The following is a 26813-nucleotide window of genomic DNA, read 5'->3' as shown; positions in this document are numbered from 1 at the left end:
CATACAGTAAAATTTCCCCATTTTAAGTGTACAGTTCTATGAGTTTTGACACATGCAGCTGTATAACTGTTACCAATCAACATATAGAACAGTTCCATTACCTGCCAAAATTTCTTCCTTTGTCAATTTGCTCCTTTGCAGTCAGCCCCACCTCCACCCCGATCAGTTTTCTATCCCTATAGTTTAGTCTTTCTTAGAATATCATATAAATGGAATCATGCAGTATGTAATCTTTTCAGTCAGGCTTCTTTCACTTAGCGTGATGCATTTAAGATTCATCCATGTTGTTGCACGTATCAGGAATTCCTTTTTATTGCTGACTAGTATTCCATTATATGGATGTACCACAGTTTATTTATCCATTCACCAGTTGAAGGACACTGGGTTGTTTACAGTTCTGGTAATTATGAATAATGCTACCATAAATATTTGCATACAGGTTTTTTTTAGTGAATATAAGTTTTCATTTCACTTGGGTAAAGACCCATGAGTGAGATTGCTGAGTCCTATGGAAATTGTATATTAAACTATTACAAGAAACTGACAAACTATTTTTCCAAGTGGCTGTGCCATTTTGCCCACCAGCAATGTATGAGAGAGACATTTGCTCCACATCCTCACCTCATTTGGTATTGTCAGGGTTTTTTTTAAAACCTTAGCCATTCTAATAGGTGTGTAGTAGTATTTCATTGTGGTTTAACTTGCATTTCCCTAATAATGATTAATGATGTTGAACATTTTTATGTACTTATTTGCTATCTAGATCTTATTGGGTAAAATGCTTATTCAAATCTTTTGCTCATTTTTTGTTGGATCATTTGTTTTCTTATTGAGTTTTTGAGAATTCTTTATATATCCTCAATACAAGTCCCATGTCATATGTGTGTTTTGCAAATATTTTTTCCCAATTAATGACTCATCTTCTCTTAACAGTGTTTCTTGAAGAACAAACATTTTCAATTTTGCTAAAAGTCCAATCTTCAGTTTTTTCTTTTATGGATTGTGTTTTTGGTTTCATAACTAGGAAATCTTTGCCTAACCAAGATTACAAAGATTTTTCTCCTCTGTTTTCTTCAAGAAGTTTTATAGTTCTTGGTTTTATACTTAGGTCTATGATTCATCTTGAGTTAATTATTATATATGGTACAAGGTACAGGTTGAGTTCTTTTTTCTATGAGATTTCTTTTTTTTTTGAATATAGATGTCCAGTTGTTCCAGCACCATTTGTTGAAAAGACTATCCTTTTTCTATTGAATTGCCTTTGCACCTTTGTGTGTGTGTGTGTGTGTGTGTGTGTGTGTGTGTGTGTATACACCTATTTTGAACTCTCTATTCCATTGATTTGTGCATCCAGTAAGCAATTGTTTATGGTTGAATATGAAGAAGCAGCCAAGAGAATGTGCTTAGGAGCCAGACTGTCTGGGCTTGAGACTGAGCTCAAGCATTTACTAACAGTGTGACCTTGGGCAAGTTATTTAGTCTCTGTGTACCTCAATTTTCTCATCCATAAAGCAGATAATTATAGTATACAACCCTCATAGGGGTTTTTGTAGATTGAATGGATGCTTATAAAGCACTTAGTATGATGCCTGGCACATATATGTAGTGCTTTTTTACTCTTGAATCTTATTTTGTACTTCTATTCATACTGGATTTCCATTAAAATTAACAAATTCCATTATTTTATATCAGATTATCATTATGGGAGTTTAATTGTGGAGATGAATTTTAATGAAATATTTGTGTTGCTGCTCAAAGCATAAGATGTTCACTTTTGTTTTCTGTTGGGAAAATAATGCTTGCCTTAATTTAATAGCTGTAAGGCATTAAATCAATATCAGATGAATTCTAACCCTTGAAATTTTTCTTTGATTTTGAAAGTATATCCACTACTTGTTAAGGAATGTAATAAGAAATGCAGCCTAAACTAAGCTCATTTCATAAATGGGTCTTGTGAAAAAGTAATTTAAAACATGACCTTTCCATGTTTATGATTTTAGGCACTTTATTTGAGAACTAGTAACTTTTGCAAAATTATTATGGGTCTAAGCTTCAGGTTGTTTACTATTACTTTTTGTTTTGAAAAACTGTCAGGAATTGTTGAGGAAGTACAGCAACATAAATCCTAAATTTCTCCTTAGAAGACTGTGTTGATAATCCAAATAATTTTATACTATAGAACTATTAGGCCGTAGGATTATTTTCTCCCTATGAACTAGGAAAACTGGAGTGTCCAGAGAAAATATTTAGAATAGTAAATTACATGTAATTCCTCAGCATTGGCAGCTGTTATGGACTGAATATTTGTTAAATTCATATGTTGAAGCCCTAACATCCATTGGGCTGTATTTGGAGATGGGTCCTCTAAGGAAGTAATTAAGATTAGTGAGGTCATAAAGGTGGAATGCTGATCTGATAGGATTAGTGTCCTTATAAGAAGATTCACCTAGCTTATACTTGTTCCCTCCCTCTCCCTCTCCACACAGAGAAAAGTCTTGGTGACAATGTAGCAAGAAGATGGCTTTTGCAGTCTGAGCAGACTAAAACAGGCTGCCATAACAGAATACCACAGACTGGGTGGCTTAAATAACAGAAGTTTATTTCTTATAGTTCTAGAGCCAGGAAGTTCAAGATCGAGGTGCCAGCAGATTCGGTGTCTGGTGAGGGCTCTCTTTCTAGCTTACAGACAGCTGCCTTCTTGCTGTGTTGTCACGTGGCTTTTCCTCTGTGACTCATCCTTCTGCCTTACCTCCTGTAGCCACTGAATTACCAATATGCTAATTCTTTTTCCTCAATATTTCTCAAATTCATCCCATCCTCTTCTTCCCCTATTAACTACAGTTCTAGTTCTAGCCCTTTCTGGATGCCCACAGTAGCCTCTCAGATCCATCCATGTTCCATGTTTCCTTATTCTTATTGGAGTAATCTTCCTGAAATGTAAATTTTGCTTGTTTAAATCCTTCTGTGGCTCCCTATTGCCTGAGGGTAACTTAAAGCTTTATAATATGGCCCCTGCCTACCTGTCTAGCTTCATCTAATACCCTCCTTGTAACACTAAACCACTTTTAGTTTTCTTACCACTTCCTAAAGAATTTTACTTTGTTCATTCTGTTACTTTTGCCTGGCATGGGAAGGAGGGGCACCCCTTTTACCTGGTGAACTCTAGCTTATTCATTCTCATTTCATGCAGAAAGTCTTCCATGTCACACCTCCTCCCCACCCCAGCTGTCCCTCCTCAGTGTTTCCAGAATATTCTCAGCATCTCTCATTACATGGTCAGGGTTGTTTTTAAACTAGCTGTTTAGGTGAGTGTTTACTTCTTTTATGGAAAGCTGGTCATATTCATTTTAACATCTAGAACAATGTTGGGTGCTTTTGGTATAAAAAAATATTGCATATTCAGATGTTTGATTGAGTGACTGAAGATCCAGAAAGTTAAAGTGACTGCAAGATCAGACTCATAGGTAACAAAATTGAGACTAGAAAACAAGTACTTCCTTTATTGCCTCATACTACAGACCAGTGCTCCTCCTTGTACAGTATGTAAAACTAGATAAGTATAATATTTATTGTGCAATTACTGAATAAGTCACTTTAAGCGTATTTGCTTATGATTAAGAGGATTAAATTTTGCTTTGTAAATCAAATTTTTACGTACTGTATCAATGGAAGCTTATCTGTAGTACATGAATAGTTTTATATAAAATTTATATGGTCACAGTCAAAACTGTGCAAATAGATAAAAAGGTTACTTGGGCCAGGCATGGTGGCTCACTCCTGTAATCCCAGCACTTTGGGAGGCTGAGGCAGGAGGATTGCTTGAGCCCGGGAGTTCAAGACCAGCCTGGGCAACATAGTGAGACCCCAGCTCTATAAAATATTTTAAAAATTAGCCATGTGTGGTGGTGTGAGCCTATAGTCCCAGCTACTTGGGAGGCTGAGGTGGGAGGATCACTTGAGCACAGGAGTTCAAAGTTACAGTAAGCTATGATCTGGCTGTTGCACTCCAGCCTGGGTGATAAAGCAAGACCCTGTCTTAAAGGCGACAAAAAAGGTCACTTGAAAAAAATCAAAATAGACTTTTAGTGACTATAATTTTATAGGTCAGTTAAAATAAAAAATTGATATGACAGATTCCAGGCATACTATTTAAAAGATTACATGAGCTATAGTTTAGACAATCTAAGGATGGAAATGGCCAAATTTGAAAAATTATACTTGTAGCTCAATAAATGTTTGAATCAAATTTATAGATACAAGCACTGAAATATTGGGATTCTTTTGCCTTCAGGTTCCTCCACTTTCTGTAGCATATTGCAGAAATTAGTCAGAGTTTAGAAGTTGAGACCCATACATCAATTTGTGGAAGGACAGAGAAATATATTTCAGTCTGGGTACATTTCCAATTTCAGAATTTTTTTTAAAAGTAGAAGTTTTAAAAGTGAAGCATCAAAAAAGAAAAAGCATCAGAAGGCTGAAATAGCATGTAGTGATTAAGATAGTTAGATACATAGAATTTGAGTTTAATTTTTTATAGGCTCCTTTATTAAAAGGATAATTTTTTAAATAAATTCTTGATCCTGGTACTCCACAAAGCTTAGTAAATTTTTTAGTTATATAAATTCCAAATAGGCTAAAAGCCTATTGACAATAGCAGTGATGATGTGGGTGTCACCTGGGTTAAGTTACAAGAAGACTCAAACCATAGTGTCACAGAGGCTGCCCTTTAGCTTTGCATGCCCAGAAACACAATTTAATAGGAAAGAGAGTGGCTATATCTCCTGGGAGGTATGTATGTTAGCCAAGATCATAGTTTTATATTATAATGAGAGCTGTAGTTGCCAAAAGAACCAGACATTCAAGTCTTCCGGGTGCATATCTTTTCCCCATAGATATACCATATACTAGGGAAGGCTAATAATTTTTAAACATTTTAATTTTTAATTGATGAGGCCCTTTCCCTCATATAAACACAATGCCATTATCACACCTAACAAAATGAAAAATTCCTTAATATCATCTAATATGATGTGTGTGTGTATGTATTTCCTCAGTTGTCTCAAAAAAGTGTTTTTACAGTTGGTATATTTGAAACTGTATGCAGTGTCCACACATTGTATTTGGTGGATATGTCCTTGAGTCTTTCTAAGTTTTCCTCTCCCTTTTTCCCACTCATGCCTTTTATTAGTAGAAAAACTTTATCCTGTTTGTTTTCTTACTATGTTGCAAAGCCAGCAAGATTAGGAACTTATATTTTAGCACTAAGAACTGTGCCTGGCACCCAATAGGCACGCAATTGATATATGTTGAATAATGTTAATAATACTAAAGGTCTGTGTTTTGTCCCTGCAGGTTGATCCAAAAGACTACATGTTCAGTGGACTGAAGGATGAAACTGTAGGTCGCTTACCTGGGAAAGTGTCAGGACAACAGTTTCTTATTCAAGACTGTGAGAACTGTAACATCTATATTTTTGATCACTCAGCTACTATTACCATTGATGACTGTACTAACTGCATAATTTTTCTGGGACCAGTGAAAGGCAGTGTGTTTTTCCGGAATTGCAGAGATTGCAAGTGCACATTAGCCTGCCAACAATTTCGTGTGCGTGATTGTAGAAAGCTGGAAGTCTTTTTGTGCTGTGCCACTCAACCAATTATTGAGTCTTCCACAAATATCAAATTTGGCTGTTTTCAATGGTACTACCCTGAATTAGCTTTCCAGTTCAAAGATGCAGGGCTCAGTATCTTCAATAATACATGGAGTAACATTCATGATTTTACACCTGTGTCAGGAGAGCTCAACTGGAGCCTTCTTCCAGAAGATGCTGTGGTTCAGGACTATGTTCCTGTACCTACTACTGAAGAGCTCAAAGCTGTCCGTGTTTCCACAGAAGCCAATAGAAGCATCGTTCCAATATCCCGGGGTCGGAGACAGAAGAGCAGTGATGAATCATGCTTGGTGGTATTATTTGCTGGTGATTATACTATCGCAAATGCCAGGAAACTAATTGACGAGGTAAGGAAAAAGAGAAGGGAAAAATAGACATATACCTAGACAAAAACATACCACTCTGGAGAACTATTCTTTTCAAATTGGCTATTAAAAAATACAGACAAACCTCAGGTTATAGTTCTCTGCACCCCGCCCCCCAAGCCCCATTAGATTTGTCTGTAAGCCAGTTGCTTGGGACTCAAAATGCTTTCCCAAAGGAACTTTTAAAAATTGTAATTCAATTCAGTAAACATTTATTGAGCACCTATTATGTGCAAGTTACTCTGTTACCGTATTTTATTGATTATAAGATGTAGTTTGTTTTCCACATTTTTACTTATCTGAAATGCATCCTATAATTGATGGCAACTTAGAAATGATGAAATATAGTATATGCTGGAGATGGAGATAGATAGACAAGATTCTCTGCCCTCAAAGAGTTTCCATTCTTTATAATAAATGATTGCCAGGCTGGGCACAATGGCTCATGCCTGTAATCCTAGCACTTTGGGAGGCTGAAGTGGGAGGATCGCTTGAGACCCAGAATTTGAGACCAGCCCAGGCAACATAGTGAGACCCTGTCTCTAAAAAAACTAAATAAAAAACAAATGCCAAGAGTGGTGGCACACGCCAGTAGTCCTACCTGCTGGGAAGGCTGAGGCAGGAGTATTCCTTGAGTCCAAAAAGATCCCTTGAGCTATGATTGCACCACTGCACTCCAGTCTGGGCAACAGAGCAACAGTCTGTCTCTAAAAAAAAATAAGTGGCCGGGCGCGGTGGCTCACGCCTGTAATCCTAGCTCTGGGAGGCCGAGGCGGGTGGATCGCTCGAGGTCAGGAGTTCGAGACCAGCCTGAGCAAGAGTGAGACCCCGTCTCTACTAAAAATAGAAAGAAATTATCTGGCCAACTAAAAATATATATACAAAAAAATTAGCCGGGCATGGTGGCTCATGCCTGTAGTCCCAGCTACTAGGGAGGCTGAGGCAGTAGGATCGCTTAAGCCCAGGAGTCTGAGGTTGCTGTGAGCTAGGCTGATGCCACGGCACTCACTCTAGCCCGGGCAACAAAGTGACACTCTGTCTCAAAAAAAAAAAATAAATAAAAAAATAAAATAAAAAAAAAAAATAAAAAAAAATAAGTGAATGAGTGAATGAATGAATAATTTCCAGAGAAGGTCACAAGAGTAGTACTGCATAGTAAAGCATGGCCCTTTAAAATTATTTACTGGGGAAATTTCTTTGGAGTTCTAATTGGTTAGGGGGTAGAAAAGACATTTAGGAATACAACTTTTGGACCCTGTTGTTGTGAAACCAACTTCCACATTGCATTCTTTATTTTTCTTTGCTTTATTGCCATAGAGGGAAGGTTAGTGAGGAAGAGTAAGATAGGAGCTGAGTTGGCAAAAGTTGTGGGCTTATGAGCAGCAGCTCTTGGTGAGCTTATGAGTAGAGAAGGGTCCTTTGGGTAACCATTTCTGTTTGAAAAATAATTGGGGATATAGAAATTAGGGACTCCAGAAGCAGCAATTCTTTGTTGGCAGGCACTCCAATAGGAAGGCAACAGTATTGATTATCCATTAATAAGTTGTTCTTCAGGACAAATCTGTTTAAATTTTAAAAAATGAAACTTCCAGAAATGGAGAAATGAACAGAAAACTCATAAAGTCTCTTTTAGAAAGGAATTTTTTAAAAGTTAGAACATATCAAAAGGAATGATTTTAGGCAAAAAATTAAAAATGACTACCTCTCTATAGCTATACATTCTACAGTGTATAAAACCCATGTCTGGAGTTTTCATTCTGAAGGTTCTCTGTTAAATTAAATACATTTATATCTTCTCCCTGTTAAAAAGAAAAGAAAACCCATGTCTGAAATCTACAAAGTATATCTGAGGTATAGTTTTCAAAACAACAGAAGTCAAATTATAATTTTAAAACTTTGATGTTTTCTTTTTTACCTATGCCAGTCTGATAAAAAGCATACTATGAATCTGGTAAGATAACAGAAAATTGTGCTTCTGGTTTTTGAGCTATCTAATCACATGTTAATCCAACATCTGAGGAGTAAATATTTTCATTATACTGTATAGTGATTTTTTAAAAAATCTACATACAGTTTTCAAAAGATGTACATATTTAGGTTAAACTCCTTTTTGGTAGATAATGAGGAGTGGACACAAAGAATATTTCTCATGTTTAAAGAAAAAAAAACATCAAAATAGTTTTTCTTCATGAATCATCAATGTTCTTAACCTTTTAATCTTTGGTATCTGGTGTGGGAAATGGCAGTGTTATGTGCCCTTGAAAGGAATGTGACCAGGAAGAGTGATGTTCTTTAGATGTCCTCTAGAATATAAAATAAAAATCCCACAGTAGTAGTAGTAGTAATAGGATATTAAGTATAAAATGTCCAATTTCTTTAAGTACTAAGTTTGACAGTTGATATCTCTGACATTTCACTTTGACACTTCTTGTTTTATTTTTATTATGAAGGTACATCCTCAGTCTTTCAAACGCATGTTTTAGCTTGTGATTATCTGTCAAAATTTTTTTAGAGCAATTTTTGCGAAACCATGGATAAGTAAAAAATTTGTGTTATTTTCAGATATGAGTCCCATCATGGAACCAATGCAGCACAGATAGCTCAAAATATCAATGAAGCGTTTGGGAAGTATGTGGCTAATGAACTCACAGTACGTCGATGGTTTGCGAAGTTCTGTTCTGGTGATTTTGATCTTGAAAATGAGCCACAATGGGTGACCTGAGACCAAGGCAAATAATAATGAGCCGAAAGCTATAGTAGAAGCAAATCCATCTCAACCTATGCATAAATTAGCAGCAAGGTTTGACATCACTATTCCAACAATATTGGACCATTTGAAAACAAATGGGCAAAGTAAAGAAGCTGGATAGATGGGTACTGCATGAATTAAACTAGTGTCAGAAATCATCTCGAGCTTGCCTTTCTTTGCTGTCATGACATAAAGGTGAACCATTTCTATACCACATTGTTATGTGTGATGAAAACTGGATTCTTTTTGACAATTGCAAGCATTTGGCATGATGGTTGGATAAAGCCAAAGTGCTGAAACAGAGTCCAAAACCAAATATTCATCAAAAAAAGCTGATGGTGTCTGTTTGGTGATCCAGCGCCGGTATTATCCACCACAGCTTTGTGAAACCTGGTCACTTGATTACAGTAGCTGTTTACTGCAACCAATTCTACAAAATGATGAAGATGCTTGCAATTAAGCAGCCAAGATTGGTCAGTAGAGACAGGCCAATTCTCTTGCAAGACAGTACTCGACCACATGTCACACAAACAATGCTGCTCAAACTACAGAAGCTGGACATGGAAACTCTCTGTCATCCACCGTATTCACCAGACTTTGCACCAACTGACTGCCACTTCTTCCAGGCTTTGGACCACTTCTTTCAAGGAAAAATATTCAGTTCTCAACAAGCTGTGGAAAACGCATTTTGAGATTTCATCGCCACTTGCTCTCCAGGCTTCTTCACTGCTGGCATAAACAAGCTACTGTTAAGATGGCAAAACTGTGTTGATAGTTTAGGTGCATACTTTGATTAATTGTACTGCTTCTTATTTGAGGTATAATAAACTACACATTTTTAAAATTTCAGAATATTATGGGGATACACAGTTTTTGGTTACATAATTTGCTTTTGTACAGTTTGAGTCAAAGTTATGTGTGCCCTTCACCCAGATAGTGTGCATTGTACCCGTTAGGTGTAAATTTACTCATCCCATGCTCCCCCCTCCCACCTGCGTGATTTGCATTGAGTTTTACTTCCATATGTGCACGTAAGTGTTGATCAATTAGTTCCAATTTAGTATCGAATACATGTGGTGTTTGTTTTTCCCTTCTTGTGATACTTCACTTAGAAGAATGGTCTCCAGTTCCATCAATGTTGTTACAAAAGATACTAGATCACCATCTTTTATGGCTAATAACTACACTTTTGATTCGAAATCGGACATTTCATATTTAATGACCTTAAATAGCTAACACTTTATTGGTGTTTACTATATGCCAGGCACTGTTATAAGGAATTTAAATGAATTAACTCAATGCTCAAAACAGCCCCTATGAAATAAGTGCCATTGCATTATTTTACAGATATGGAAAATGAACTGCAGAGAGGGTAAGTGCCCTGCAAAAGGTTACTCAGTTGGTAAACAGCAGAACCATAATTCAATCTAGGCAATCCAGCTGTGTAGGCCACAGTCTTAACCCTTAAACGTGATACTGTTATACTGCCTCGGTGGTGCAGAAAAGCCTGGTAGAGTAGGAATGTGGCCTAAAGCATGTGGACTCAAGGGCCCTCCAGCCTAGGGACTCTTTGGCTTCAGTTATCCTATCTAATTCTGAAAATATAGAATTAAGGAATGAAAAGAAAACAAAAATAAATAAAGAAAATGTCAAGTACATGTGAAGATGGTATCACAGCATGCTGAAAAATGGTGATCTAGCACTTCTTGTATTATCCTGGATGGAGCTGGAGCCCATTCTACTAAGTATCACAACAATGGAAAAACGAGTATAACATATACTCACCATCAAATTGGTATTAACTGATCAATACTTAACTGCACATATAGTAATAACATTCATCTGGTGTTGGGCAGGTGGGAGGGGGGAGGAGGGGATGAGTATATACACACCTAATGGGTGCGGTGCGCACTGTCTAGGGGATGGACACACTTGAAGCTCTGACTCAGGTAGGGCAAAGGCAATATATGTAACCTAAACATTTGTACCCCCGTAATATGCTGAAATAAAAAAAAATTTAAAAAACCCAAAACATGCTGAAAGACAAAAGATTTACATATCATTATATATTAATATGTTAAGAGTGATTACATTTTTTAAAAAATGAAGCTTGAGTTCTCAGGGAAATATGTTTAGAAACTAGTTAATTCCAAGATGAAAATAAAACTTCAGTCTTTCTCATATCATAACACAAATAAGCTTAGACTGTACCTATGATTGCTAACTCTAGTTTTGTTAAACCCCAGGAGTATCATAGAATTTTGTTTCACATTGTTTTTATAAATTAAACATAATGGTTTTTTGAGATAGGAAGTGTAAAATTGTGAGGGTAGGAAGTCCAGAAAGGCTGGGTAAAGCAGACAGCACATTCCATAGAGAGTCAAGAGAAGTTACTGGGCCTTGATTTTCTCCCCTAAAAATCAGGTTTCTTGCTTGCTATTACCTACATCATAGATATGTACAGGATAAATTATAATAAAAATAGCTTGAATTGTTTGGGAGCATTTCATAATTTAAGTTGGATAGTTACCACTATTTTCAAGTCTTTATAAGTAGAATTTTCATGAAAAGGAGTCTCTTCAAATATCTATAGTGAAATATTAAAATATAGTTTCATAGTTCATTATTTGTTTTAGGTAATGGTATATTTATCATCAAAATCTTGTCAGTTTGTGTCTGACTATAAAATGAGAGATGATGAGCAATCTAGAAAATGAAAAAGTATTGTTTCTGATATTTTAAGTAACTTTATAGTCACCATCCAACAGTGATGTCCATGTAATTTTCTGCAATTTTTAAATGTGTGTTTCTTTTTTCTGAAGCAGCATTGAGTGAGGATTCTGAAATAGGATTTGAGTTTAATCGAATTTGAGGGAATGATATAGAATAATGTAGCCATAGGATGAAATACTATCAGCCATTAAAAGTGATTTTATAGTAGAATAGCTGAAAAATGTCACAATCAAGTAACTGAAAATTTGTGAAATATTATGTAACTGATTTTTTAAAAAAAATAGTTAAGTCTGGAAAGTTATATATACCAAAATGTTAACAGTTTTAGTTATTCTTAGGCAGTTGATTAAGAGCATGGTTTTCTTTTCTTTTTTTGTAGTTCTGTGGATTTTACAATGAACATGTATTGTTTCTGTAATAGGGGAAAAAGAAAACTGGGAGGGTAAAAGGAAGTATACCTGTATGGCAGTGGCATCTTTTGAGTTATAGCACCTCGATTGATATTTCTTTGTTTCTATTTTTTATTTTTCAAATGTTTTGTGTTGATTATAAATGTTACTTTTTATTATTAAAAACCCAATAAGCTTTGCTTAAAAATTAAGTGGTCGGAATGACTTTGCATTTTTAAAACTGCCGTAATAATTACTTTTAAAATTAATATGTACTCATTATGGAAAACTAGAAATAAGAAAGAATAAAAATAAGTTTAAAACTCTTTCATAATTGTACTGTACTTTGAATAGTCTTTTTAGTAATAATTTTTTAATTTATTTAGTCTATAATCAGATTAAATGGGTTTGAATCACAGTTCTGTCACTTAATAGTTAACACAATCTTAGGGAAGTTTCTTAATCACTCTGCCTTAGTTTTCTCATCTGTACAATGAGGGTAATATTAATACTTCATGAGAGAGTTAAATGTATTATACATGTAAAGTTCATAAAACTGCCTGCCTCACATGGTAAGTATTCCATAAATGTGATCTGTCATTATTATTCTATACTATTAGGTCATTAAATATGAAACGTCCAATTTCAAATGAAAAGTGTAGTTTATTATATCTCAAAGAAGAAGCAGTACAATTAATCAGAGTATGTGCCTAAACTATTGACACAATTTTGCCATCTTAACAGTAGCTTGTTTATGCCAGCAGTGAAGAAGCCTGGACAGCAAGTGGCGATGAAATCGAGAAAGTGCAAGGTCTGGTGAATACGGTGGATGACAGAGAGTTTCCAAGTCCAGCTTCTGCAGTTTGAGAAACATTGTTTGTGCGGCATGTGGTCGAGCATTGTCTTGCAAGAGGGTTGGCCTGTCTCTAGCATCCTCATCATTTTGTAGAATTGGTTGCAGTCGACATCCACTGTAATCAATTGACCAGGTTTCATAAAGCTGTGGTGGATAATACCAATGCTGGACCACTAAACAGACACCATCAGCTTTTTTTGATGAATGTTCGGTTTTGGACTCTGTTTCGGCACTTTGGCTTTATCCAACTATTGTGCCAAACAAACGCTTGTGATTATCAAATAGAATCCATTTTTCATCACACATAACAATGTGGTGTAGAAGTGGTTTCTCTTTTACGTCATGACAGCAAAGAAAGGCAAGCTTTGAGGCAATTTCTCTTCTGATGCTAGTTTAATTCACGCGGAACTCATCTATCCAGCTTCTTTTTGCCCATTTGTTTCAAATGGTCCAATATTGTTGGAATAGTAATGTGAAACCTTGCTGGTAATTCATGCATAGGTTGAGATGGGTTTGCTTCCACTATAGCTTCCGGCTCATTATTATCTGCCTTGGTCTCAGGTCACCCACGTGGCTCATTTTCAAGATCAAAATCACCAGAACAGAACTTCCCAAACCATCGACGTACTGTGAGTTCATTAGCCACATACTTCCCAAACGCTTTGTTGATATTTCGAGCTGTCTGCGCTGCATTGGTTCCATGACAGGACTCATATACAAAAATAACACAAATATTTGACTTATCTATGGTTTCACAAAAATTGCTCTAAAAAAATTTGACAGATAATCACAAGCCAAACAAAACATGCATTTGAAAGACTGAGGATGTACCTTCATAATAAAAGTAAAACAAGAAGTGTCAAAGTGAAATGTCAGAGACATCAACCATGAAACTTAGTACTTAAATTAGACATTTCATACTTAATAACCTAATATTAAAAATTTATATCATGCCTTTTAAAATTAACATTATTACCTAAGCTTTTCCCTGTCTTATTATAATGTCTTTGTTGTATTTAGTGAACTGTGATTCATGTAATAAACTATGGTGTTTCATCATGTGAATGTAGCATAATTTACTTCACCTTTCTCCTCTCACTGGACAATTGCAGTATCACCAACATAAAGTATCCATCTGGTAGTTTCAGGCAAAAAAAAAATTTTAGTACTGTTTTAAATTTGAAGGATAATTCACATTTATTTGTCCCTTAGTTTTAACCATAGGGATTACAGTACTAATTCTTAACCAGAACCACCCATCTGGAAAAAGGAATCCTGTATATTTAGGAACTTATTACAGCAAACACCCTGAATTAGAGCCAAAACTCAAACAAAAAAGAGCATGCTGTGTTGCATTCTATACAGAAAAATACTAGAATAGGAAAACATCGTTTTAGTCTCAGAAGTTCATTTTAAAATCTAAATGAAATTTTATTTTCTACAGATGGTCGGTAAAGGCTTTTTTCTAGTTCAGACAAAGGAAGTGTCCATGAACGCTGAGGATGCTCAAAGAGTTTTTCGGGAAAAAGCACCTGACTTCCTTCTTCTTCTGAACAAAGGTACCTTCTGGATGATTGGTGTACTTTTGTGGTTATTTTCTTGACATGCTTATTTGATTTACTCTTGCTTTTAACACTTCTCTTACATTGCTTTCTGCTTCTCATCTGTTCTACATTTTTTCCTATTACTGTTGAGAAAGTAAAATTTCACATCACTCAAGGAGCCCAATATAACTAACTAGAAATTAGGCATTAGTTTTATTTTCCTATCTTATGTTCTTAGTACATCAAATTATACTTTATTATGTATATTTTTTATTATTGTTGTACCTTTGTATTGTAGTGAGTAAACATTTCATACTCCCCACCTAGAGTTGCAAAGCACTTGATAAAGAGTCTATCTGCCTTCAGTGTGCTTTCATCATACTGGAAAAGAAATAAGAAGCATTAATAAAGTGTTATTTTATGTATTTAATATTATTTATTTTTTTGCATTTCAGCATATTATGGGGGTACAAAAGTTTAGGTTACATATATTGCCCTTGCCCTTCTATTTAATATTATTGATTAACTTCCCATGTGTAATTAGAACTATTTTCCCCAATAGGTGAATGCCACCAGTAAATTTCAGATACTGGGTATATGTCTGCAAAGAGGGGAGCTAGAGTTCATGTGCTTTCTTGAAGGGTGGTTGTCTGTCTATCTGTATTTGAAAGTGTACTGATTCTAGAGTACAGAGTACTATTTATCTGTTCAGAGTTGGGACATTGTTTGCTCAAGACTTGTCAGGCTTTTCTTGACTAACTTTAGCAAATATGCATAGTAAATATGCTATACTGATTGGATATACACTAGGGAGAGGCCTCATCTGCATTTATATGCTCTTTATGAATAAATAAATTATATTAGATTGCAAAAACCTGTATGAAAATGTTGGAGGATTGTTAGGATAATTTTAATAAGTAATGCTTAGTATAACTCAGCTGTCAAGTATTAATACAGTATTTCATATACTTATGTGGTTACTGTAGTAGTATAATAATACTAAGGACTTGCTCCAACCCAGTGCATGAATCTATCCCAGAATATATGTAAGAATTTATAACCTAGCCCCTTTGATGCAACCATTTTGACATGGGAACATTCTGTTGGAACCTTGAAATGAACCTTAACTCTCAGCTGCTTTTGGAAATAATGAACATCCTAAAGTATGAGGGTTAGGAATGAATTAAGCCTATGAGCAGGTCTAAATTAATGACTTATGTACTTGTGTGATGTAAGTGAAGTAGCATCATAGAATTACTCCAACCTAAATATAATAGCTGCATTTAAGTAACAGAACATTCCACATGGAAGAAGTAAAATGTTCTGTTGCTGCAAAAAGTAGAACTGAAACCAATTAGCAGATGTTACAGGAATTTCAGCAAATAAACATAATAAAAACAAGTCTTAAAAACCAGAGATGCCTATAGAAAGTATTCAGAGATTGATGAGTTTATGTCAAAAGATCACAGGAGCCAGCTTGAAGGGTTTTCCACTGGCCAAATTTGGGACAATTTGACCATTAAAAAGAGTAGTGAAGGTAAAGATTTAACAACAGAAATCCATGCATCTATATTGATAAACAAAAAAGGGGAGAAGGAATAAAGTAATGCTCATTTGCCAATATTGTGAGCTAATAAATGTAGAAGGAATGATGGACTTTGGAAATCATTTCCAACCTTGATGTAATAATTATTTCAGACAAAGATTATCAGTAGATGCTAAAACTATTGGGATAAAAGTTCCTAAGAAATAGAATATTTATACATTCTAATTCAAATCAAGAAATGTACCTCTACAACAGAAATTTGGTGATCACCATGTTAACCCAGTGATGAAACTTAACATCACTGATCCTTGACATTGTGTTTCTCTGAATGTGATGCAGTGAGAAATATACATTACCTGTGAAGTGTTCTTGCCAAAAGTATTTAACCTGAATCTAATTTAGCCAAGACTTAACTTCTAGTTTGTAAGAAAAAAAGGAAGTATGTTAAATGACACCATAAGGAAACACTGAGACAAATCCAAAATAGAAGGCATTCTACAAGACAGCTGGCTAGGTCTCTTCAGACAATGCAGTGGAAAACAAACAAAAAAGATTGGGAGGGGAACTGTTCTGGATTAAAAGAGACTAAAGAGATATAACTAAATGCAAAGAGTGACCCTTGATTGGATATTGGATTGGGGTGAGGTGAGCTATAAAGCTCTAAAAGGCATTTTTGGGACAACTAGGGAAGTTTCAAGATGATACGGAATTGTTCATATCTTTAGATCTGATAATGGTATTGTGGTTATGTAGGAGGTACATGCTGCAGTGTCATTATGTCTGCTACTTTCAGTGACTCAGCAAAACAAAACAAAGGATATGCGTGCAGAGAGGTGGTGTGTATCATGTAATAAAGCAAATGTGGCCAGATATTAACTTTGGTGGGTGTAGGTAAAGGGCAAATGGATATTTATGCTTTTCTTTCAACTATTCTATAATGTGTAGAAATTTTCAAAATAAAAAGTTGGGGAAAAATGTTAAGCTGCTCAATAGTGCATTGATTGATGTGGAATAGTAAGCAGTGGAGATACTCTAGCAGAAGTTGGATAGACTGGGTCCTTATCTAAAAGTGGCCATCAGTAATTCTAAGGCAGGGTTTCTCAACCTTGGCACTATTGACATTTTAGGCTAGGTAATTATTTGTAATGAGGGGATGTCCTGTCCTGTACCTTGAAAGATGTTTAACTGTATCTCTGTATCCACTAGATGCCAATAACACCCACCCACATTTGTGGCCACCCAAAATATTTCCAGACATTGCCAAATGTCCCCTGGGGGGCAAAATTGCTCCTAGTTGATAACTACTGTTCTGAGCTAAGAGTGGACTTATTCTTTTGAAAACTCACTTTTATCTTAAATAGTTTGTACCTCAGAGTCTCTAAATTTTCCTCTTCAACTAAAGTAGTTACAGTTATTTCAGTTAATAAAGCTATTGACTACTTAATAAGAGAATTCACTGTTTTCCATCTTGAGAATCTTCTAAACCTGACTAATCCTCAGAACCATCTAGGGTGCTTTTAAAAATACAAATTTTCAATTTCTACCCCAGAAATACTGATTCAAAAATCTCTGAGATGTATCCTTGGAATGTGCATTTTTAATACCTCCCCAGATGGTTCTTATGGTTAGTCAAACTTGAGTTCCTTTGTTTTAGGGAGTCATTCATTCATTTATTCAACAAACATAGTAGATGAGATCTGAGAAGTAATAGAGGTAAAGTCAGATAATGTAGGACCTTTGGCTTCTACAGTAGTCTAAATAAGAAGAGAAGCTACTGAACATTTTTATTTTTTTGGTTTTTTAAATAAGCTTTTTATATTGGAATACTTTTAGGCTTATAAAAAAATTACAGAAATAATATAGTTTCTGTATACCCTTTACCCAGCTTCCCCTAATGTTAATATAACCATAGTACATTTGTCAAAACTAAGAAGTTTACATTGGTAAAATGCTATTAACTTAAACTATAGACTTTATTCAAATTTCACCAGTGTTTCTCCCTTATGTCTTTTTTCAGTTCCAGAATTCAATCCAAGATCCCGCATTGCTATTAGTTTCCTTGTTTCTTTAATCTCCTCCAGTCGGTGACAGTTCCTCAGTGTTTCCTTGTTTTTTGTAATCTTGGAACTTTTGAACACTAGTGGTCAGTTATTTTGTAGAATGTCCCTCAATTTGGGTTTTTCTCTGATTAGACTAGGGCTATGGATTTTTGGGAAGAGGTGAAATGCCTTTCTCATCACATCACATCACATCACAGGGCACATAATATCAACATGAGGTGGTATCTGCCAGATTTCTCTACTGTACAGTTTCTGTGTTTCCCTTTCCATACTCTGTTCTTTGGAAATGAGTCACTAAGAGCAGCCCACACTCAAAGAGAGGAGAATTAAGCTCTACCTCCTAGAGAGAGGAATATCCACATATATTATTTGGAATTCTTCTGTAAGAAAGATTTGTCCTTTCTCCTCCATTTATTCAATCATTTGTTTCTATCAGTATTGACTCATGGATATGTATTTTATCCTTTGGGCTATAATCCAATACCATCAAATTGTTCCAGTTTTAGCTATTAGGAGCTCATTTAGGTTGATTCCCCTGTCCTTTTGACATGGCCCCATCCTTTTGATTTTTGAACACTTCTTACTTTCTGGTTCACCAAGATGCTCCAGGCTCATCCTGTATCTTCCTTGCCCCAGAACTAGTATCAACCATTTCTCCAAGGAGTCCTAGTTCCTTTTATTCCAGAATTGTAGTTAGAAACCAAGATATGGGTGCTAGGTGTGCCTGTTACTACTGGGGTATCACTGGTTCTAGGTCCTTTCACAGACAGAGGTAGGAAATATATGTATGAATATTAACCTATATACACATTCACATATATAATTACTCTGTATGTATCTCTCACATACACACACACACACACACACACACACACACACACACACATACACACATATATATATATACCCCCTAATCCAGCACGACAGGGTTCATTCTAGCTTCTTTTCCCTTGCTTTATTTGTGACTTATTATTCTAAAAGCGAGAAACCTGGCTCCCATTATCTGCAGTTCACTTATTTGTTCAACCCTATTACACATGTAATGTAGTTTTAGAATTACTAACCCATACCCCTGTGAGAAACTTATTTACCAAGTAGAGTGCAGTTGATCTGTACGGTTCTGTCTTTATTCTTACAATAGCCACTCAAAACATAGTCTTCCAAAATTTCTAAAGTCAACTCCTTTTTCCCTCATCCTCTTCATTGCAGTTATGTCATACATTTATAATACAATTAGATTTATTTGTCACAAGCTGCATTCCATCCTGGGATCCCCTGACATACTGGTTAATTCTTTTTAAATTTGCATATAGTAAAGTTCAGTCAGCGAGGGTTTTGAGAAATACATAGCATCTACCACCTTATCCACTACCCCTGTACCATAGTAAAGGGTTCTCCCTAAAATTTTCCCTTGTGTGGCCCCTTTAGTCAGTCAACCACAGCTCCTGGCAACTGATTTGTTTTCTGTCCCTATAAGTCTGCCTTTTCCAGAATGTCCCATAAATGGAATCATATAATATGTAGCCTTTTGGGTCTGGCTTCTTTCATTTATTAAAATGCATTTGTGATTCATCCATCTTGCTGGGTGACTTAATAACTTGTTCCTTTTTATTACTGAATAGCATTCCTTGTATGGATGTACCACAGTTTTTCCATTCACTTGTTGGACATCTTGATTGTTTCCAGTTTTTGTCAGTTATTAATAAAGCTTCTATAAACATTTGTGTGTAGGTTTTTGAGTGTACATAACTTTTCAGATCACTTGGATAAATACATTGGAGTGGGATTGCTGAGTGGTATGGTAAGTATATGTTTAATTTCATAAGAAAAGGCCAAACTGTTTTCCAAAGTAGCTGTACCATTTTGCATTTCCACCAGCCATAAGTGAGAGTTCCTGTTACTACGTATCCTCCCAACATTTGGTATTGTCAGTTTTCTAGGTGCATCATGGTATCTCACTGTGTTTTTTAATCAACTTTTTATTTTGGAATAATTTTAGATTAACAGATAGTTCCCATCTACCTTTCAGAATTTCCTCTAAAGTTAACATCTTATATAATCATGGTACATTTTCTAGGTAATCATGTCATCTGTTAATAGAGATAGTTCGATTTCTTATTTTCCAATCTGTATGCCTTTTATTTCTTTTTCTTGCATTATTATACTGGCTAGGACTTCTACTAGCCAGTATAGTGAGGGAGGACATCCTTGCCTTGCTCTTGATCTCAGGATGCAACATGTTCAGTCTCACCATTAAAAATGATGTCAGTTGTATGTTATTCATACATAATTTTTATTAGATTAAGAGAATTGCTTTCTATTCCTCCTAGTTTGTTGAGTTTCTATCATGCATGGATGTTGAATTTTATTGAATGCTTTTTTTGCATTTGTCAACATGATCATATGCTTTTGCTTAAAATTCATTTAATCTGATTAATGACTTTTATTGCTATCTGAATGTCAAACCAGTCTCATATTCCTGAGATGAACCTCCTTGATCATGATGTATTATCCTTTAATATATTGCTGGATGTGATTTGCTAATATTTTATTGTGGATTTTTGCATCTTTGTTCACAAGGGATGTTTGTCTGTAGTTTTCCCTTTTTTGTAGTATCTTTGGTTTTAATATTAGAATAATCAATAAAATGAGTTGGGAGGTGCCCTTCCTCTTCTATCTCTTGAAGAGATTGTACAGATGTGTCATCTTTTTTCCCTTATGTGTGGTAGAATTCACCAATGAAACTATCTAGGCCTGAAGATTTCTGTTTTGGAAGGTTTTTAGCTATAAGTTAATTTATTATATATAGGACTTTTCAGGCTTTTTCTTCTTGAGTGAATTTTAGTAGTTTGTGTCTTTCAGGGAATTGTTTCATTTCACCTAAGTTATCAAATTTATGGGAATAGAGTTGTTTATAGTATGTCCTTATTGTCTGTGGGATCAGAAATGATATTCCTCTTTCATTCCTGCTATTAGTAATTTGAGTCCCCTCCCTGTCACTTTCACTCTTTCACTCAGTCTTTCTCTCCCATCAGCCTGGAAAGAGGATTTTTTGTGTGATTTTTGTTTGTTTATTTGTTTTTGTTTCTGTGTGTGTGTGTTGGTTTGGTTGGTTTTGTTTGTTTTTATCTTTTTCCAGCTTTATTAAGGTGTAAGTGACAAAATTGTGTGTATGTATATATATACACACATACACACACACACACACACACACACACACACGCATACACACACTTTAGAGACAAGGTCTCACTCTGTTGCCCAGGCTGGAGCGCAGTGGTGTGATCATAGTTCACTATAGCCTCGAACTCCTGGGCTTCAAGTGATCCTCCTGCCTAAGCCTCCCAAGTAGCCGAGACTACAGGTGTGTTCCACCATGCCTAGCTAATTTTTTTTTTTTCATTTTTTTGTAGAGACGGGTTATCACTATGTTGCCCCGGCTGGTCTCAAACTCCTGGCTTCAAGTGATTCTCCTACCTTGGCCTCCCAAAGTGCTGGGATTGTAGGTGTGAGCCACTGCACCTGGTCAAAATTGTATATTTTTAAGGTGTACAACATGATTTGATATATGTATTTTTTGTGGAATGGTTACCACAATCAGGTTAGTTAACACATCCATCACCTCACATAGTTACCATTTTTTATTAACTATAGTCACCATGCTATACATTAGATCCCTATAACTTACTCATCTTATAATTGCAAGTTTGTATACTTTGACCAACATCTCTCTCTATCCCCTGGAAACCACTAGTCTATTCTATGTTTCTGTGAGTTCAACTTTTTTAGATCTAACATATAAATCATATAGTCTTTGTCTGATTTATTTCATTTAGCATAGTGCCCTCCAGGTTCATCCATGTTGTTGCAAATGGCAGGATTTCTTTCTTTTTATGGCTGAATAATATTCTATTCTGTGTGTGTGTGTGTGTGTGTGTGTGTGTGTGTGTATGTGTATATATGCTGCAATGAACATGGGAGCATAGATATCCCTTTGACATTGATTTCAATTCCTTTGGATATATGCCCAGAAGTAAGATTGTAGATAATATGATACTTCTACTTTTAGTTTTTTGAAGAACCTCCATACTGTTTTCCATATGGCTGTACTAATTTACATTCCTACCAACAGTGCACAGGATTCCCTTTTCTCCACATCCTCACTAACACTTGTTATCTCTTGCCTTTTTAATAATAGCCATTCTAAAAGGTGTGAGGTGATGTCTCATTGTGGCTTCAATTTGTATCTCTCTGATGATTAGTGATATTAAGCACCTTTTCATGTGACGTTTATCATTTCATTGATTTCTGCTCAAATATTTATTATTTCCATCCTTTTACTAGCTTTCGGTTTGTTTTGCTCTTTAGTTTCTTAAGGTTTAAGCTTAGGGTTACTCATTTTAAATATTTTATTTTCTAATACAGTCAGTTCTCATTATTCATGCTAGCTATGTTCTGTAAAGTCACTGTGAACACTGAATTAGTGAATTAGTGAATACCAAACGGCTGCTCCTAGAAGAAATATAGGGTTAGGTTTCTCCAAGTCTCCAGTCACATTTTCATCGACTGATAAATACATAACTTTGTTTTATGTGTGTTTCTATTTAAAGGTACCTTATTTAATATATATTATTGATTTATAAACATTGAACTCACAGCCAACAGCACTATAACTCATGCCTGAGCAAAGCTTATCTAACACATATTTTCTCATAAGGCACAGTCTTCCTCAGCTTAGGAACACTAGATAGCACTTCAGCTTTATGTTTGGGGGCCATTTTAAACAGGTGAAATTACCAACCAAAAGCACAAAAATGTGAAAAACATGATACTACCTAGATTGCAAAAAGGACACTTGTTTACAGTATGAGAGCTGAAACAAGAAGGCAGAATAGAATGTTGCCTTGTTCAACCTCAGCTAGGAACATGCACATTAGGCAGTTCAAATTTTTTTGCCACTCTGTGCATGTTCACAAATAACCATGAAAGCATTGCAAGTATTTGATTTCTGGGGTTACAAATGAATTTTAGCAAGTAGGCAGATTCATAATTAAGGGATCTACATATAACGAGGTTCAAATGTATTTGCATTTAATGTTAAAAATTTTCCCTTAAGCACTGCTTTAGCTGCATCCTGCAAATTTTGATATGTTGTATTTTTATTTAACTTAGAGTTTGGCAAAATATGGCCCACTGCTTGCTTTAGTAAATGAAGTTTTATTGGAGCGCAGCCCCACTTATTCTTTTATCTATTACGTTTTGCTGCTTTTGTGCTATAATAGCAGAGCTGATTAGTTGTGACAAACACTGTAGGGTACACAAAGCCTAAAATATTTCCTGTCTGGCCCTTTACAAAAAAAGTATGTTGACCCCTGCTTTAGTTAAAGATATTTTTTTAGTTTCCTTTGAGACTTTTCACTTGATCCATGGATTATTTAGAAGTATACTGTTTAATTTCCAAACATTTGGGGATTGTACAGACATATTTCTGTTATTGATTTTTAGATTAATTCTGTTATGGTCCAAGAATGCACATTTATATGATTTCTGTTTTCTTTAATTAAAGTTTGTTTTATGACCTAGAATATGGTCTATGTCAGTGTGAATATTCTATGTGCATGTGAGAAGAATGTGTAATCTGCTGTAGCTTGGTCAAATCTTCCTTAAATGTCCACTAGGTCAATTTGGTTGATAGTGCTCTTCAGATCATCTATATCCTTGCTGATTTTCTGCCTACTTGTTCCATAAATTAATGAGAGAGGAATGTTGAAGTTTCCAAGTATAATTGTGGATTTGTCTGTTTCTCTCTTCAGATCCAATCAGGTTTTATATCATGTATTTTGAAGCTCTGTGATTAGGTGCATACACATTTAGGATTGTTATGTCTTCTTGGAGAATCCTTTATCATTATATGATGTCCTTCTTTTTCTCTAATAATCTTCCTTGTTCTGAAACATACTTTGTCTGAAATTAATGTAGCTACTCCAGCTTTCTTTTGGTTAGTGTTTCATTATAAATCTTTATCCCTTTTAACTTATCAAATTTGTATATTTAAAATGAGGTTTTTTTGTAGACAGCATATAGTTAGTTCTTGTTTTTTAATCCAGTCTGATAATCTCTATCTTTTAACTGCTATGTTTAGACCATTCACATTGAAAGGGATTATTGATGTAGTTGGATCAAAATCTGCCATCTTGCTAGCTGATTTTTCTGTTCCATTTGTTTGTTTCTTGTTACCTCTTTTTCTGTTTGAGCATTTTTATGATTCCATTTAATCTCCTCTATTGATGTATTATTTATACCTTTTTCTAAAACTTATATAGTAGTTGCATTAGGTTTTACAGCATACATTTTTAAATAATTTGAGTCCACCTTCTAATAATATACAACTTCACCTGTAGTGTAAGGACCTGATAACATCATATTCTCAATTCTTCCCTCTCATCCCTGTGTCATTATTGTCATGTATCTTACTAGTACATATACTATAAACACCTAATACATTGTTAATATTATTTCTTTGAACTGTCAGTTATTTTTAGAGCAATTAAAAATAAGAAAAATATAGATCACATTTTAGTAGAGGTTTTAGAACAGAGGAATGTCATAGTCCTTTTAAAATGTAACTGGTATCACTGTGGTTGCGTTAAGAGGGGAACAGAGAGACCAGCTTAGGAGTCTGTTGTAATCTAATTGAGGCATGATAGTGGTTTGTTCCAAGGTCATGTTAAGTAACTCAGAAGGGTCCACTAGACAGGACATCCAGGAATCTTCACAATTTTTCATTACAGCTGAAATATTTAGATTTAAAGCTACTGCGAACTATTTGAATAAGATGTTCACATTAAAGCATTAAAAACATGACCAGTAATCCTTGTTCACCTCATAGTTCAGTTTGAAATAATCAAAGTAATTGTAGTCATCATTGGATAGACAAATAGTACTGTTTAAAAAGTACATTGTCAACATTGTAGTTTTTTTAAAATTAAGGATTATCCACACATGTTAATCAAAACTGATTCACTTGTCCACCTTTTTTGCCGGTATTTCTTTGTTGGAAAATTATTAGGTCACTTATTGGAAGTTCATCATATTCTAGTCAAAGAATATCAACCAAGTTTCATGCCTGGGTAATTCTACCAAGATTGTATTTCTGAATCCTAGTTTATGTTCTCTTTATAGAAAACAGGAACTTTAATAAATGTGTAACTTTTAAAAAATATATGTACTATATTTCCTCATAGTAATTCTGAATAAAAGCATATTCTACCTAATTCAAACTTTCTTCTTTGCAAAACTAACAAACTCTACATTTATTACCAACTTTTTCTTTTTAGTTCAATAGTTATTTGGTTTAAAATGATTTTTAAAGTTTTTTGCAAATTTCCAATGATCCCATGTGTATTCATTCATTCCCCAGTTTCATCAACTTTTTGCCATACTTTCAAAAATCTGTAATCTCCTTTTTTGGATAAAATATTTTAATCAAATTTTGATTTGTCCTATAATTTCATCCCTATATATTTCAGTGTGTATCTTAAATAAAACAAAATTAAAAACAGATGTTTTCTTCAGTAACCACAATGCATTATCACATCTAACAGGATTAACAATAATTCCTTAATATCATCTAATACCCAAATTAATGAAAATTTCTAATTCTCTAAAGCAACTCTTTATGTGTTTTTTCAGTTACAGTTTTTACAGTTAATTTGATCCAAATGTAAAATAGGCTCACTTATTGTATTTGGTTGTTTTGTATCCTATAATTGCTTTTAATCAAAAACAGGTGTTCCTGCTCCCCTTTTTGTTTCATGCCTTTGTCTTGGGAAAGATGTTTGGTCAATTGTCCTGTAGTATTCATGAGGTTGTTAAATTTGTTCCTCCATATTTCTGGTAGACTAGAAGTTAGATCAAAGCCTTGTTTACATTCAGGTTTAGTTTTTTTTTTTGGCAGAAATACTTCATAGGTGGCACTGTTTACTATCATTTTAAATGAGAAGGCACATAATGTTTGATTGTTGTACTTTTAGTGATGCTGAGATTAATGGATGGTTTGTCTACCAGTGGGGTGTTAAAAAAGAAGAAGATTGGGGCTGGACGCAGTGGCTAACACCTGTAATCCTAGTACTCTGGGAGGCCGAGGCGGGAGGATCGCTTGAGGTCAGGAGTTCGAGACCAGCCTGAGCAAGAGCGAGACCTTGTCTCTACTAAAAAATATAGAAAGAAATTAGCTGGACAACTAAAAATATATATAGAAAAAATTATCTGAGCATGGTGGCTCATGCATTTAGTTCCAGCTACTTGGGAGGCTGAGGCAGAAGGATCGCTTGAGCCCAGGAGTTTGAGGTTGCCATGAGCTAGGCTAACACCACAGCACTCTAGCCCTGGCAACAGAGCGAGACTCTGTCTCAAAAAAAAATTAATTAATTTTTAAAAAAAAGATTGATGTGTGGGTTCAAGTGGTGATGACTTTATCTTTTTATTGTAGAGTTTCCTGCAGTCCTTCCTGTGGGGTGCTAAAACCATTGATGATTGTTGCCTGAACCAATTATTTTAATAGGAGTTGCAAAATTATCATTTTCTAATCATGTTACTACCTTTGCATTTAACGGATGTTAACAGAACTTCTTGTACACCAGAGCTGTTTGGTTAACTTGAAATATACTTCATATCAGAAAAGCAGAATGAATAAAGGGAAAAATAAGCATTAATTTGGAGTAGTACCCTAGCAACTTCCATTGGTGTCCATTGAGTCTGTTTCTTTTTTTTTAAATATCATTACAAAGTCATGACTTTTTATATATCCAGTATGTTTTAATAAATTGCAGTCATTATTTATTCCTTCTGATCTCACTGTATCTATCTTTGGCCATTGGGAGCCCTTTAGGCTTCTGTGT

General features: G+C 35.0%; 1 protein-coding gene across 1 annotated transcript in view; it reads left to right on the top strand.

The window, feature by feature from the left end:
• Positions 1 to 26813, top strand: part of RP2 (RP2 activator of ARL3 GTPase) — a 40491-nt gene that overhangs the window by 6020 nt on the left and 7658 nt on the right. The window contains exons 2-3 of the mRNA XM_045538533.1: positions 5353 to 6018; positions 14208 to 14322. Coding sequence (XP_045394489.1) covers positions 5353 to 6018; positions 14208 to 14322 — 781 coding nt within the window. The remainder of the gene's footprint in view (positions 1 to 5352; positions 6019 to 14207; positions 14323 to 26813) is intronic.

This window comes from Lemur catta, chromosome X, assembly GCF_020740605.2.
Source record: "Lemur catta isolate mLemCat1 chromosome X, mLemCat1.pri, whole genome shotgun sequence".
Classification (NCBI taxonomy): Eukaryota; Metazoa; Chordata; class Mammalia; order Primates; family Lemuridae; genus Lemur; species Lemur catta.
The sequence above is the reverse complement of the archived record's forward strand: the minus strand, read 5'-3'. Positions and strand labels throughout refer to the sequence as shown.